Source organism: Salvelinus alpinus, chromosome 19 (assembly GCF_045679555.1).
Source record: "Salvelinus alpinus chromosome 19, SLU_Salpinus.1, whole genome shotgun sequence".
Classification (NCBI taxonomy): domain Eukaryota; kingdom Metazoa; phylum Chordata; class Actinopteri; order Salmoniformes; family Salmonidae; genus Salvelinus; species Salvelinus alpinus.
In genome coordinates, this window is record NC_092104.1 from 28,613,569 (window position 1) to 28,626,459 (window position 12,891).

The 12,891-nt window shown below is 44.1% G+C and overlaps 1 protein-coding gene across 4 annotated transcripts in view; it reads right to left on the reverse strand.

The window, feature by feature from the left end:
• Window positions 1–12,891, reverse strand: part of LOC139545239 (ras GTPase-activating-like protein IQGAP2) — a 101,428-nt gene that overhangs the window by 7,613 nt on the left and 80,924 nt on the right. For all 4 annotated transcript variants that reach the window (XR_011669014.1, XM_071352794.1, XM_071352793.1 and 1 more), the window contains exons 25-32: window positions 12,661–12,824; window positions 12,164–12,388; window positions 11,367–11,507; window positions 10,848–10,932; window positions 10,369–10,601; window positions 6,575–6,707; window positions 4,811–4,913; window positions 2,320–2,461 (exon numbers count right to left, since the gene is read on the reverse strand). Coding sequence is in view for 3 of the 4 variants with exons in the window: in XM_071352794.1 (XP_071208895.1) it covers window positions 2,320–2,461; window positions 4,811–4,913; window positions 6,575–6,707; window positions 10,369–10,601; window positions 10,848–10,932; window positions 11,367–11,507; window positions 12,164–12,388; window positions 12,661–12,824 (1,226 nt within the window). In the remaining variant the exon portion in view is untranslated. The remainder of the gene's footprint in view (window positions 1–2,319; window positions 2,462–4,810; window positions 4,914–6,574; window positions 6,708–10,368; window positions 10,602–10,847; window positions 10,933–11,366; window positions 11,508–12,163; window positions 12,389–12,660; window positions 12,825–12,891) is intronic.

Consider the following 12,891-nt stretch of genomic DNA (forward strand, 5'->3'; position numbering starts at 1 on the left):
CATATTTGTATAATTAGTAGGCTGACTCATATTACACCTTTCATAATATTTCCCTTATTGTTATTAGCCTACCTCCTCTTTCTCCATTGTTGCTTCATTCCTTCCTCACTTTCAACAGCCCGGTTGGAGTTTGCCAAAAGGCACCTAAAGACTCTCAGACAATGAGAAACAAGATTCTCTGGTCTGATGAAACCAAGATTGAACTCTTTGGCCTGAATGCCAAGCGTCACGTCTGGAGGAAACCTGGCACCATCCCTACGGTGAAGTATGGTGGTGGCAGCATCATGCTGTGAGAATCTTTTCTAAGTGGCAGTTACTGGCAGACTAGTCAGGATCGAGGGAAAGATGAACGGAGCAAAGTACAGAGATTTCCTTGATGATAACCTGCTCCAGAGTGCTCAGGACCTCAGACTGGGGCAAGGTTCACCTTCCAACAGGCCAACGACCCTAAGCACACAGCCAAGACAACACAGGAGTGGCTTCGGGACAAGTCTCTGAATGTTCTTTTGTGGCCCTGCCAGAGCCCAGACTTGAACATCTCTGGAGAGACCTGAAAATAGCTGTGCAGCGACTCTCCCCATCCGAGAGTCGCTGAATTTGGAGAAACTCCAAATTCAGGTGTGCCAAGCTTGTAGCGTCATACCCAAGAAGACTCAAGGCTGTAATCGCTGCCAAAGGTGCTTCAACAAAGTACTGATTAAAGGGTCTGAATACTTATGTAAATGTTATATTTCACTATTTTATTTTTAATACATTTGCAAAAATTTCTAAAAACCTGTTTTTGCTTTGTCATTATGGGGTATTGTATGTAGATTGATGAGGGGGGAAAACAATTGAATCCATTGTAGAATAAGGCTGTAACGTAATAGAATGTGGAAAAAGTGAAGGGGTCTGAATACTTTCAAAATGCACTGTATAGGGCTATAGTCGATCTAGAACAGGATAATCTATTTTGGATAGATAAGCGTTGATGATTCATCATGCAGAGACCGTAGAGAAGCCAAATTTATACATTGCATATAATTTAACAGTTCCATATCACGTCATGCTGTTCATATAAATAATTTATTATAATTTATCGGTTTCTTGCAGTTATTCATCCCGGGAAAATGGAGTGGTTTTAGGCAATAAATCCCAGAAAATCTCGGTAACCAGGTTCCCGCCCTTCAACCCTAGCACTGACTGGGTGATTGTGTACAATATGTGGGATTAATGTAATTTTAACAAAACAGTGTAGCTCAAACATTGGCCTCTTATTGGCTAGCTGTTACAGTACGTGACTGCTGTTTTTCAAAGTCTCGTTGATTTGGTTTGAAAATAATTGGCAGTGTGTTGAGCTCTCTAGGTTCTGGGGGAGAGGAAACATTTAGCTGTGTTAACACACAAACGCGTCACTGTCCCATTGTCCCATTCACTGACCCTGCAGTAGGACATGACGCAACTCAGTCACACTTCCCATTTCCTGCCCCGGTGCATGCTGGTCCAACACTGGCCAGGACCACAGTGACACACAGAGAGACTGAGACACAACAGAGCCCTAACATGGCTTCTCACCTCAACTACTGTAGGTCAGATGAACAGAGCTGCCATGTATTGTATCATAGGTAGAGCCAGGAGTTTTTCTTGACCACATGATCAGTTGTGACTGGCAGGATTGGTGTTCATGTCACAGGAAACATGATGAGCACAGGTCACATCAGCAGAACAGAAACCATCTTTTAAACACACAGCCTTTTCCTCAATACATTATCTAAAATGAGCAGGTCCATGGGCAAGATAACCCTGGCCACTAAACCTCTTCCTGGCAGGATAGGAAGTGATAGTGGAGCAGGAAAGAGCACATAGAGCTGTCACTGAGCGATAGCCACTGTGGTTATTTATGTATGTACCTACTGGAACGTCTATAGAAAAGTTTGTGGTCATACCACACCCTAGGTGCTGGGCTAATGAAACTTGATAAGCACAGAAAGGCCGGCACACTGAATATGCTAATACTTACCACCTTTATTGACAACATTTTGATCCACAAGGATCTTTGTCAGGTCACGATGTTGTCAATAAAAGTGGTAATTGGGAGCATATTTCAGTTTAAACACATTTAAACTGTTTCTTCTGGTGTCTTTTGCTCGCTCAGTACAAAACCTCTCACTGTGCAGTCCTCCCATGTGTGTGTTTAACTGTATGGGGATTTTAATGGGCTTCCATAATGAAGAATAAATAATGGGTAGATTGTTCATAGCAATATATGTCTTAAATGGAACCCTATTTCCTATGTTTTAGTGGAATAGGGTGCCATTTGGGACGCATCCAGTGTCTTACTTCATCATCAGGCCTTTCGTGTCCTTGTCATCGCCCTCCAGCAGCTCAAACTTGTTAGTGAGGCTGAGGGAGATCTGAGTCTTTGCCAGCTGACTCAGGGTGCTCTCCTTGTTGGGATTGTTAGGATCCACCACCCCTTCACCTGGAGAACAGAGCTATGTTTAGAGCTATGTTTAGCTATCCTTGCAGGCTGGTTCCTGGTATGAGAGCTAATGTGTACTTTTGTCAGTCCTAGTGGAGAAGGGCATATTGTATACTCATTCTGAGACTGTGGGTCGAAGCGTTACATGATTCACACAGAAGTTTGTGTAACAAACTCTTATTTTATAATTAGGATTCAGCCCTGTACTGTAAATGGATCACAGTGTTGTAAATTACAGTACCAGTCAAGTTTGGACACACCTAGTTTCTTTATTTTTACAATTTTCTACATTGTAAAATAACAGTGAAGACATCAAAACTATGAAATAACACATATGAAATCATGTAGTAAACAAACACATATGAAATCATGTAGTAAAAAAAAAAAGAAAAGTGTTAAACAAATGAAAATATATTTTAGATTTTAGATTCTTCAAAGTAGCCACCTTTTGCCTTGACAGCTTTGCACACTCTTTTGTATTCTCTCAACCAGCTTCACCTGGAATGCTTTTCCAACAGTCTTGAATGAGTACCAACATATACCGAGCACTTGTTGGCTGCTTTTCCTTCTCTCTATGGTCAAACTCATCCCAAACCATCTCAATTGGGTTGAGGTCAGGTCATCTGGTGCAGCACTCCATCACTCTCCTTCTTGGTCGAATAGCCCTTACACAGCCTGCAGATGTGTTAGGTCATTGTTCTGTTGAAAAATAAATGATAGTCCCACTAAGCACAAACCAGATGGGATGGCGTATTGCTGCAGAATGCTGTGGTAGCCATGCTGGTTAAGTGCGCATAGAATTCTAAATAAAATCACTGACAGTGTCACCAGCAAAGCCCCCCCACACCATCACACCTCCTCCCCCGTGCTTCACGGTGGGAACCACACATGTGGAGATCATCTGTTCACCTACTCTGCGTCTCACAAAGACACGACGGTCGGAACCAAAAATCTCAAATTTGGACTCATCAGACCAAAGGACAGATTTCCACCGGTTTAATGTCCATTGCTTGTGTTTCTTGGCCCAAGCAAGTCTCTTCTTCTTATTGGTCTCCTTTAGTAGTGGTTTGTTTGCAGAAATTCAATCATGAAGGAATGATTCACGCAGTCTTCTCTGAACAGTTGATGTTGAGATGTGTCTGTTACTTGGACTCTGAAGCATTTATTTGGGCTGCATTTTCTGAGGCTGGCAACTCTAATGAACTTATCCTCTGCAGCAGAGGTAACTCTGGGTCTTCCTTTCCTGTGGCGGTCCTCATGAGAGCCAGTTTCTTCATAGCGCTTGACGGTTTTTGCGACTGCACTTGAAGAAACTTTACAAGTTCTTTACATTTTCCAGATTGAGTGACCTTCATGTCTTAAAGTAATGGTAGTCCCATAGGGCGGTGCACAATTGGCCCAGCGTCATACAGGTTAGGGGAGGGTTTGGCCGGGGTAGACCGTCATTGTAAAATAAGAATTTGTTCTTAACTGACTTGCCTAGTTAAATAAAGGTTAAATAAATAAAAATAGACTGTCGTTTGTCTTTGCTTATTTAAGCTGTTCTTGCCATAATATAGACTTGGTCTTTTACCAAATTGGGCTATTTTCTGTATACCATCCCTACCTTGTCACAACACAACTGATTGGTTCAAGAGCATTAAGAAGGAAAGAAATTCCACAAATTAACCTTTAACAACACCTGTTAATTAAAATGCATTCCAGGTGACTATCTCATGAAGCTGGTTGAGAGAATGAGTGTGAGTGTGCAAAGCTGTCATCAAGGCAAAGGGTGGCTACTTTGAAGAATATCAAATATAAAATATATTTTGATTTGTTTAACACTTTTTGGGTTACTACATGATTCCATATGTGTTATTTCATTGCTTTGATGTCTTCACTAATATTCTACAATGTAGAAATTAAGAAAAACCCTGGAATGAGTGGGTGTGTCCAAACTTTTGACAGGTACTGTATAACGTTGGGTGTCTGGGAGGCAGGGATGAAGGTGAACTGAGGGGTGTAGGAGGTATAGTGTGGGCGGTGTAGGAAGCATGGTGAGGGGTGTAGGAGGTATAGTGTGGGCGGTGTAGGAAGCAGGGTGAGGGGTGTAGGAAGCAGGGTGAGGGTGTAGGAAGCAGGGTGAGGGTGTAGGAAGCAGGGTGAGGGTGTAGGAAGCAGGGTGAGGGTTTAGGAAGCAGGGTGAGGGTTTAGGAAGCAGGGTGAGGGTTTAGGAAGCAGGGTGAGGGGTATAGGAAGCAGGGTGAGGGGTGTAGGAGCAGGGTGAGGGGTGTAGGAGCAGGGTGAGGGTGTAGGAAGCAGGGTGAGGGTGTAGGAAGCAGGGTGAGGGTGTAGGGGTGTCTGTGATACCCAGCAGTGCCTCCACGTCAGGCATGTCCCCTAGGTCCTGCAACAGCTCATGCAGCAGGTCGTTGTGGTCGGGGGAGATTGCTTCCAGGTGCTCCAACACTAGCTAGGACACACACAAAGAACACCACACAGGTGGATTATGTCAGACACACACTCCTCCAAGACCAGGCCTCTCCAGCCCAGACTATGTATGCTGTGTGCGTTAACAGTTTGATGTTTGCCCACACAGACACGCAGTAATAAACAGAGAATACTATTTACTGTAAAGTCTCAATACATGAACGAAATACATCCCCAAGGAGGATGAGATGAATGGAGGAAAGGACAGATGGATGACCCCCTCTTAGACCCCCTCCTAGCACAGCTCTGCAGTAATACCAAGCTCAGCCCTCTCTTCCTCTTTACGTGGAGATTGATAATGACAGGACGTCCATTGCAATGGACACAGCTGTGCTAGGAGGGGGTCATCCATCCGTCCCTTCCTCCATTCATCTCATCCTCCTTGGGGATGTATTTCGTTCATGTATTGAGACTTTACAGTAAATAGTATTCTCTGTTTATTACTGCGTGTGTGTGTGTGTGTGTGTCTGTGTGTCAAAGTTGCAGTAAGGAAATCCTAAACTCTGTAACTGCAAGATAAAAGCTGAGCATGTCTGTCAGTGGGGTATAATGCACGTCATGTCCATTGTTGTGCTTGTAATCCATGTGGATGAGGTGAGCAGAGTGAAACTAACGACGCCAAAAAGGATGTCAACATCTGAGACATTTGGCTATGAGAACCTCTGATGTCCTCCTTTATGTCCTCCCTGTCACCATCACCCCTCTCATACCCAGGAGATGGAGAGGAGAGGGAGACTAGAAGAGAGGGGGAAGGAAAAGGAGAAAGAGAGAGAGAGATGGGAAGAGGGAGACTAGAAGAGTGGGAAGGAAAAGGAGAGAGAGATGGGAAGAGGGAGACTAGAAGAGTGGGAAGGAAAAGGAAAGAGAGAGATGGGAAGAGGGAGACTAGAAGAGAGTGGGAAGGAAAAGGAGAGAGAGAGATGGGAAGAGAGTGGGAAGGAAAAGGAAAGAGAGAGATGGGAAGTGGGAGACTAGAAGAGAGAGGGAAGGAAAAGGAAAGAGAGAGATGGGAAGATGGAGACTAGAAGAGAGTGGGAAGGAAAAGGAGAGAGATGGGAAGATGGAGACTAGAAGAGAGTGGGAAGGAAAAGGAGAGAGATGGGAAGATGGAGACTAGAAGAGAGAGGGAAGGAAAAGGAGAGAGAGAGATGGGAAGTGGGAGACTAGAAGAGAGAGGGAAGGAAAAGGAGAGAGAGAGATGGGAAGAGAGTGGGAAGGAAAAGGAAAGAGAGAGATGGGAAGTGGGAGACTAGAAGAGAGAGGGAAGGAAAAGGAGAGAGAGATGGGAAGTGGGAGACTAGAAGAGAGAGGGAAGGAAAAGGAGAGAGAGAGATGGGAAGAGAGTGGGAAGGAAAAGGAAAGAGAGAGATGGGAAGTGGGAGACTAGAAGAGAGTGGGAAGGAAAAGAGAGAGATGGGAAGTGGGAGACTAGAAGAGAGTGGGAAAGAAAAGGAGAGAGATGGGAAGTGGGAGACTAGAAGAGAGAGGGAAGGAAAAGGAGAGTCCAAGATCTCATCCCAAATTGCACTTTATTCCCTATATAGGGCACTACTTTTAACCAGGGCCCATAGCGCTCTGGCCAAATGTAGTGCACTATAAAGGGAATAGGGTGCCATTTGGGATGCACAGATAGTCTGGGTTTACCGAATGTGTGTTGATGATCTCATCTATAGAGATGTAGATGACAGGCTTGCACAGAGTCACCATGTCAGAGTACTCATCCACGTTAAACTTCTCCTCCGGCTCAGGAACGTCACACGCCGCCTGGAAAAACACCCTGAAAGATGGGATCAAAGCATTCTGTTGGTTTTTTACCTCACCAGGAAGATTACTGGACAAATGGGTAGTAGTAAAATCATTCATCATCTCTGAAGATACACTATTTATACAAAAGTATGTGGAATCGACTATTTTTGCCACACCCGTTGCTGACAGGTGTATAAAATCGAGCACACAGCCATGCAATCTCCATAGACAAACATTGGCAATAGAATGGCCTATTGAAGAGCTCAGTGACTTTCAACGTGACACCGTCATAGGATGCCACCTTTCCAACAAGTCAGTTCGTCAAATTTCTGCCCTGCTAGAGCTGCCCCGGTCAACTGTAAGTGCTGTTATTGTGAAGTTGAAACGTCTAGGAACAACAACGGCTCAGCCGTGAAGTGGTAGGCCACTCAAGCTCACAGAACTGGACCGCCGAGTGCTGAAGCGTGTAAAAATCGTCTGTCCTTGGTTGCAACACTCAGTACCGAGTTCCAAACTGCTTCTGGCTGCAACGCCAGCAAAATAACTGTTCGTCTGTAGCTTCATGAAATGGGTTTCCATGGCCGAGCATCCGCACACACGCCTAAGAACACCATGTGCAATGATGCCTAGCGTCGGCTGGAGTGGTGTAAATCTCACCGCCATTGGACTCTGGAGTGATGAATCACGGTTCACCATCTGGCAGTCCGACAGACAAATCTGGGTTTGGCTGATGCCAGGAAAACACTACCTGCCCGAATGCATAGTGCCAACTGTAAAGTCTGGTGGAGGAGGAATAATGGTCTGGGGCTGTTTTTCATGATTCGGGCTAGGCCCCTTAATTCCAGTGAAGGGAAATCTTTACGCTACAGCATACAATGGCATTCTAGACGATTCTGTGCTTCCAACTTTGTGGCAACAGTTTGGGGAAGGCCCTTTCCTGTTTCGGCATGACAATGCCCCCGTGCACAGAGTGAGGTCCATACAGAGAGAAATGGTTTGTCGAGATCAGTGTGGAAGAACTTGACTGGCCTGCACAGAGCCCTGACCTCAACTCCATCGAACACCTTTGGGATGAATTGGAACCCCCAACTGCGAGACAGGCCTAATCCTCCAACATCAGTGCCAAACCTTACCATGTTAATGCTTATGATTTTGGAAGGAGACTCTTCGATGAGCAGGTGTCCACATACTATTGGTCATGTAGTGTATTATCAAAGATTTCTGATATCTAGCCAATGAACAAAAACATTAAGGCCGTTTTCACATACAGTGCTGCTTGAAAGTATGTGAACACCTTGTGCAATTACAGATTTATTAAGTTTTTCCATGAAATCTTAATTTAATCAGAACAAGTATTTTTGATCTGACATAACAGGTTTATATTTACCAATACCATATGTTAGTGTAGAGGAAATCATGCGTGTAGTAGAAAAACAAAATTAAAAAGGAATTGGTGCTGGTGCAAAAATAAGTGAACCAAGTTGCATTGGTTAAATCAAGTAGGTAAATAGAATCAGGTGGGTAAATAATTGGGTACCAAATGAACCAATCAAAGGAGAGATCTTTAGGAAAGAGTTTGGACGGGACTCTGATAAATAGAGATAAGAAACCTGGTCAGTTTGGTGTTTACCCATCCATGTGAATGCAAAGCACACCATGCGGCGAGGAAAGGAGAGCTCAGAGGACATCAGGACGAGGGTAGTGAGAGCACATCAGTCTGGGGAAGGCTATAAAATCATCTCAAAAAGATTTGAGCTCCATCAGCCTACTGTGAGGCAAATCATTTACAAATGGAGAGCATTTAACATGACAGCAACTGAGCCTAGAAGTGGATGCTCTTCCAAAATATCCCCAAGAGCAATAATAAATCAGGTAAAAGCCAACCCAAACATAACATCTAGAGATTTGCAGACCTCCCTTGCTGCATCTCAGGTAACTGTGCATGCTTCAACAATAAGAAGAACACTGAATCAAAATGCAATTCATGGGAGGGTTGCTAGGAAGAAGCCTCTGCTGTCAAAAAAGAACCAAACTGCCCGTCTTAACCAGAGACCACCTGGACAAACCTGAAGGTTTCTGGAAGTCCATTTTCTGGACCGATGAGTCCAAAATGGACCTTTTTTGGTCACAATCAACACTGCTATGTTTGGCAAAAATAGCCTTATCCCAACAGTCAAGCATGGTGGTGGGAATGTCAAGATCTGGGGCTGCTTTTCCTCCTCTGGACTTGGATGACTCCACATCATTAAGGGAACCATGAATTCTAAGGTATACCAGGAGATTCTTAAACAGAACGTCAGGCCATCAGTCAAAATGGGTCTTCCAACAAGACAACGACCCAAATCGTTCAAGCAAATCTACCAAAGAATGGCTCCGGAGAAAGAACATTTGTGTTTTGGATTGGCCAAGTCAAAGTCCAGACCTAAATCCAATAGAGATGCTGTGGCTGGACCTGAAGCGGGCAGTTCATGCCAGACACCCCTCAAACCTCACTCAATTAGCTGAGTTCTGGAAGGAGGAGTGGGCAAAAATCCCTCGAAACAGATGTCAGAGATTGATTACTGGCTATAGGAGACATTTACTCCAAGTTATCGCTGCTAATGGAGGTGCCACAAGCTACTGACTGAAGGGGTTCACATTTTTGCACACATCAAATCTTGCACACATCAAAGTTTCTGTTAAATAAAGAAAATATATTATTTTTTTGTGTCTGTCATTTACTTGGAATGTATTTATTACGAATTGGAGTTTAGATAAGGATTTTATGTTTATTTTAATATTTTAAAGCAAAAGAATGACCAGCCCTGTAGGATTCACATACTTTCAAGCAGCACTGTATGTAGAGACTAGCATGGTGTTGAAGATACTGAGTGAGGTTGAAAAGTGGCAGAATTTCCCTTTAAAGACAAAACATATCCTGTTGAATTAGGGTTTAGTCTTTGCTATTTTAATAGTGGCTGGAGTTCGAACTGATTTCCAGTAAAGATAAGTCAATGCTGTAGGAGGTCGGGGCAGAGAATTCAGGGAACACAACCCTTTGTCCCTTTCTCGCTCTGTATGTGTGTGTGTGCGTGTGTGATTGAGTTTTAGCCAAGACACATTACCCACACCATCTTCCTTGCTGACACTGCAATTTCACACAAAGACACTTCCTCTTTCTCCTGGCTCACCTCTGCTCCCATGTCAACTTAACCCTGCCCTGACCTCCCAAGCGTTTATCTGTAAAGCCCGCTCTTTTTCTTATCTCATCCCCTTCTGCTTTATTAGATGGCACATTCCTCTATACATGGCAGTCTCAGGAGCAGTTCTACTCGGAGTGAATGTAACATTTAAAAACATGCTGACAGTTTTAGTCCTACAGAGGTCTGCTAGCCAACAGCTCTTTTGGGGGAGCAGTTCTGTTTGTTCACGAGCGTCGGCCTGAGCCAGGCACTACAGAGGTTCACACATCTTTCCATAATAAGGATCGGATGCACAGCTTGGAGATGAGGGAATTTATAGATCAAATAAATATCGATAAAGTGCTGCAGTAAACAGTCTGCGCAGCACATAGCGCAGACAAAGGCCAACCCTTGTGAATAAGCACGTTTTTTTTTTTAAATCTCGGAACGGGCCTGCAGATAGAAAACTACAACTCCCAGACCCATCTTAACTGAACCTCAGCCAAGAGGCTTGGGAGTTATTACTCTCACCTGAACTTCTGGTAGGTCTGGGAGATGTAGTTGTTCATGGGGGTCATGTGGGCATTCTCTCCCTCGAACAGCTTGTTGGCGGCGGCGTGCTGCAGCATCTTTGCCACGGAGCCCAGGTTACGACGCTGGTCAGAGTGGAGCTGACCTCCAGCTGACATGTCTATGATGTCGAAGCCGTCTGGAGCCACTATGGCTGGGTTCATGTAGCGGTAGTACAGCAGGTTCCCTACAATCTGACAGCCGACACACACACACACACACACAGTTAAATATAGCTTCATGGCGTCACAAAGGGCTGTCATAAAGACCTGTATTAATCAGTACAAACTGGAGATGCTGAATATTTGCATGGGGACGACAGTGTCAGGGAACACTAAAGGAACTTGATATTACCTAACCAATATCAGCAACATGAATGAAAGGTGTATGAATGGCAAAAGAGAGAACATTCATGAGATGTAATACTTAAAGCCTTGTACCTTCAACAACTCATCCTCTGTAGCATCTGGGAACTTTTCATGAAGTGAATTTTTCAGGACCTTTGCAACGTACCTCATGCCATAGCTACATGCACAACAACAAAAAACATGGACAAGATGTGAAACCAGCATGCATTAAAAATATACACAACATAGTGAATTGATGCACAAATGATGGGGCGCATCAACATAAAATGCAGGGGACCATGACCATTTCAGAAAATGAGGGGTGTATTTTGGTCTGTTGTATAAAATAACACTGTGGTGCCCCCCTGTGGAGTATACTGAGCACTGCAGAGTGGGGATTCAACAGTTGTCTAAACCAGTAGCTATGTAACATGGATGGGTTGTAACCCTCTGGCCTCTCTAAGCACTGTTTTGTCTACCCTTCCACTAACACACCACTGGGGTTACCTCCCAAATGGAACACTATGTCCTTTGTAGTGCACAACTTTTGACCAGGGCAGGAAAGGAAAAAGGACGCATTTTTTAAGAATTCCAACCAGGCCTTAGACTTACGGGATGTTGTCCAGTGACGACACGATGGAGTTGAGCACTTTGTCTGTGGCTGTCCGCAGCGCCTGACTGGAGGACTCCAGCTTGGCACGTACTTCCTCGTGTGACATGGCCTGGTCCGGGGTCACCTCGTAAGGCAGTTTACTGAGAGAGGTAGGACAACATTGAGGTCAGTGTATGTTTGTGTGAGTGTACGCATGTTGTCTATGTGTGTGATTGTATTTGTGTGTGCAGTGGTGGAAGAAGTATGCAATTTTCATACTTGAGTAAAAGTTTAGATACCTTAATAGAAAGTTACTCAAGTAAAAGTAAAAGTCACCCAGTAAAATACTACTTGAGTAAAAGTATTTGGTTTAAAATATACTTCAGTATCAAAAGTAAATCGAATTATTAAAATATACTTAAGTATCAAAAGTAAAAGTATAAATCATTTCAAATTCCTTACAGTAAGCAAAGTGGACGGCACCATGTTCTTGTTTTTAAAAATGTATGGATAGCCAGGGTCACACTCCAACACTCAGACATTATTTACAAAAGATGCATGTGTTTAGTGAGTCCGCCAGACCATAGGCAGTAGGGATGACCACGTGTTCTCTTGATAAGTGCGTGAATTTCAGCAGTACTTTGGGTTGTCAGGGAAAATGTATGGAGTAAAAAAGTTGTCAAATTTACATTTTCTTTAGGAATGTAATGAAGTAAAAGTTGGCAAAAATATAAATAGTAAAGTACAGACACCCCAAAAAACTACTTAAGTAGTACTTTAAAGTATTTTTTCACCACTGTCTGTGTGTGTACCCCACCTGGCCTCTCCAGTGTTGGTCTCCAGCTGGTTGACCCAAGCCTTGTACACTTCCACAGGGTTGGTGTTGATGCCCAGGCCCTTGTCCTCGATGATCTCCTTGACCACAGGTGCCAGCAGCTGCCTCAGCGTGTTGTGACCACGGGCTCCACGGTTGAAGCTCACCACCATCTTGATGACCGTGGGGTTCCCAGTCACGATGTCCTGGATCTGATCCACCTTGGACCTGAGGGAGAGCAAGAGAGACACATTTTATCATGCAACCATATTATTCCTTTATATTCAGGAAACATCAGACAACTTATATATAATACTGTATATGATTGGAGAGGATCCTTGAGTTATGAAGTAAGAGGGAACGTGGATTACTGTCTGTTGCACTCAGTGCTACTGTACATCGTTGCCTTATCATGAGTGCAAAGAAATAATGGCACCCAGGCTAGACCATCTGTAGTAACTATATAAGGGAGGTTTGGGACAGGTGAAAGTTCCACTCACTTGATCTCCTCCTCCAGAGCGGTCTTGAAGAGTTTGAGCAGCAGGTACTCCTCTCTCTGGTTGGAGGCGTAGTTATACAGGGTGAAGATCACTGTGTCCATGAACTTAGTAGACTTGTTCTGGGGCATCTGGAAGATCAACTTGGCCAGGTACGAAGGGTTGGTCTGTGGAGAGGAGATGAGATCGAGGTAAAAGAGTGTGTATGTGTGTGTGTGAATGTGTGCACGTGTC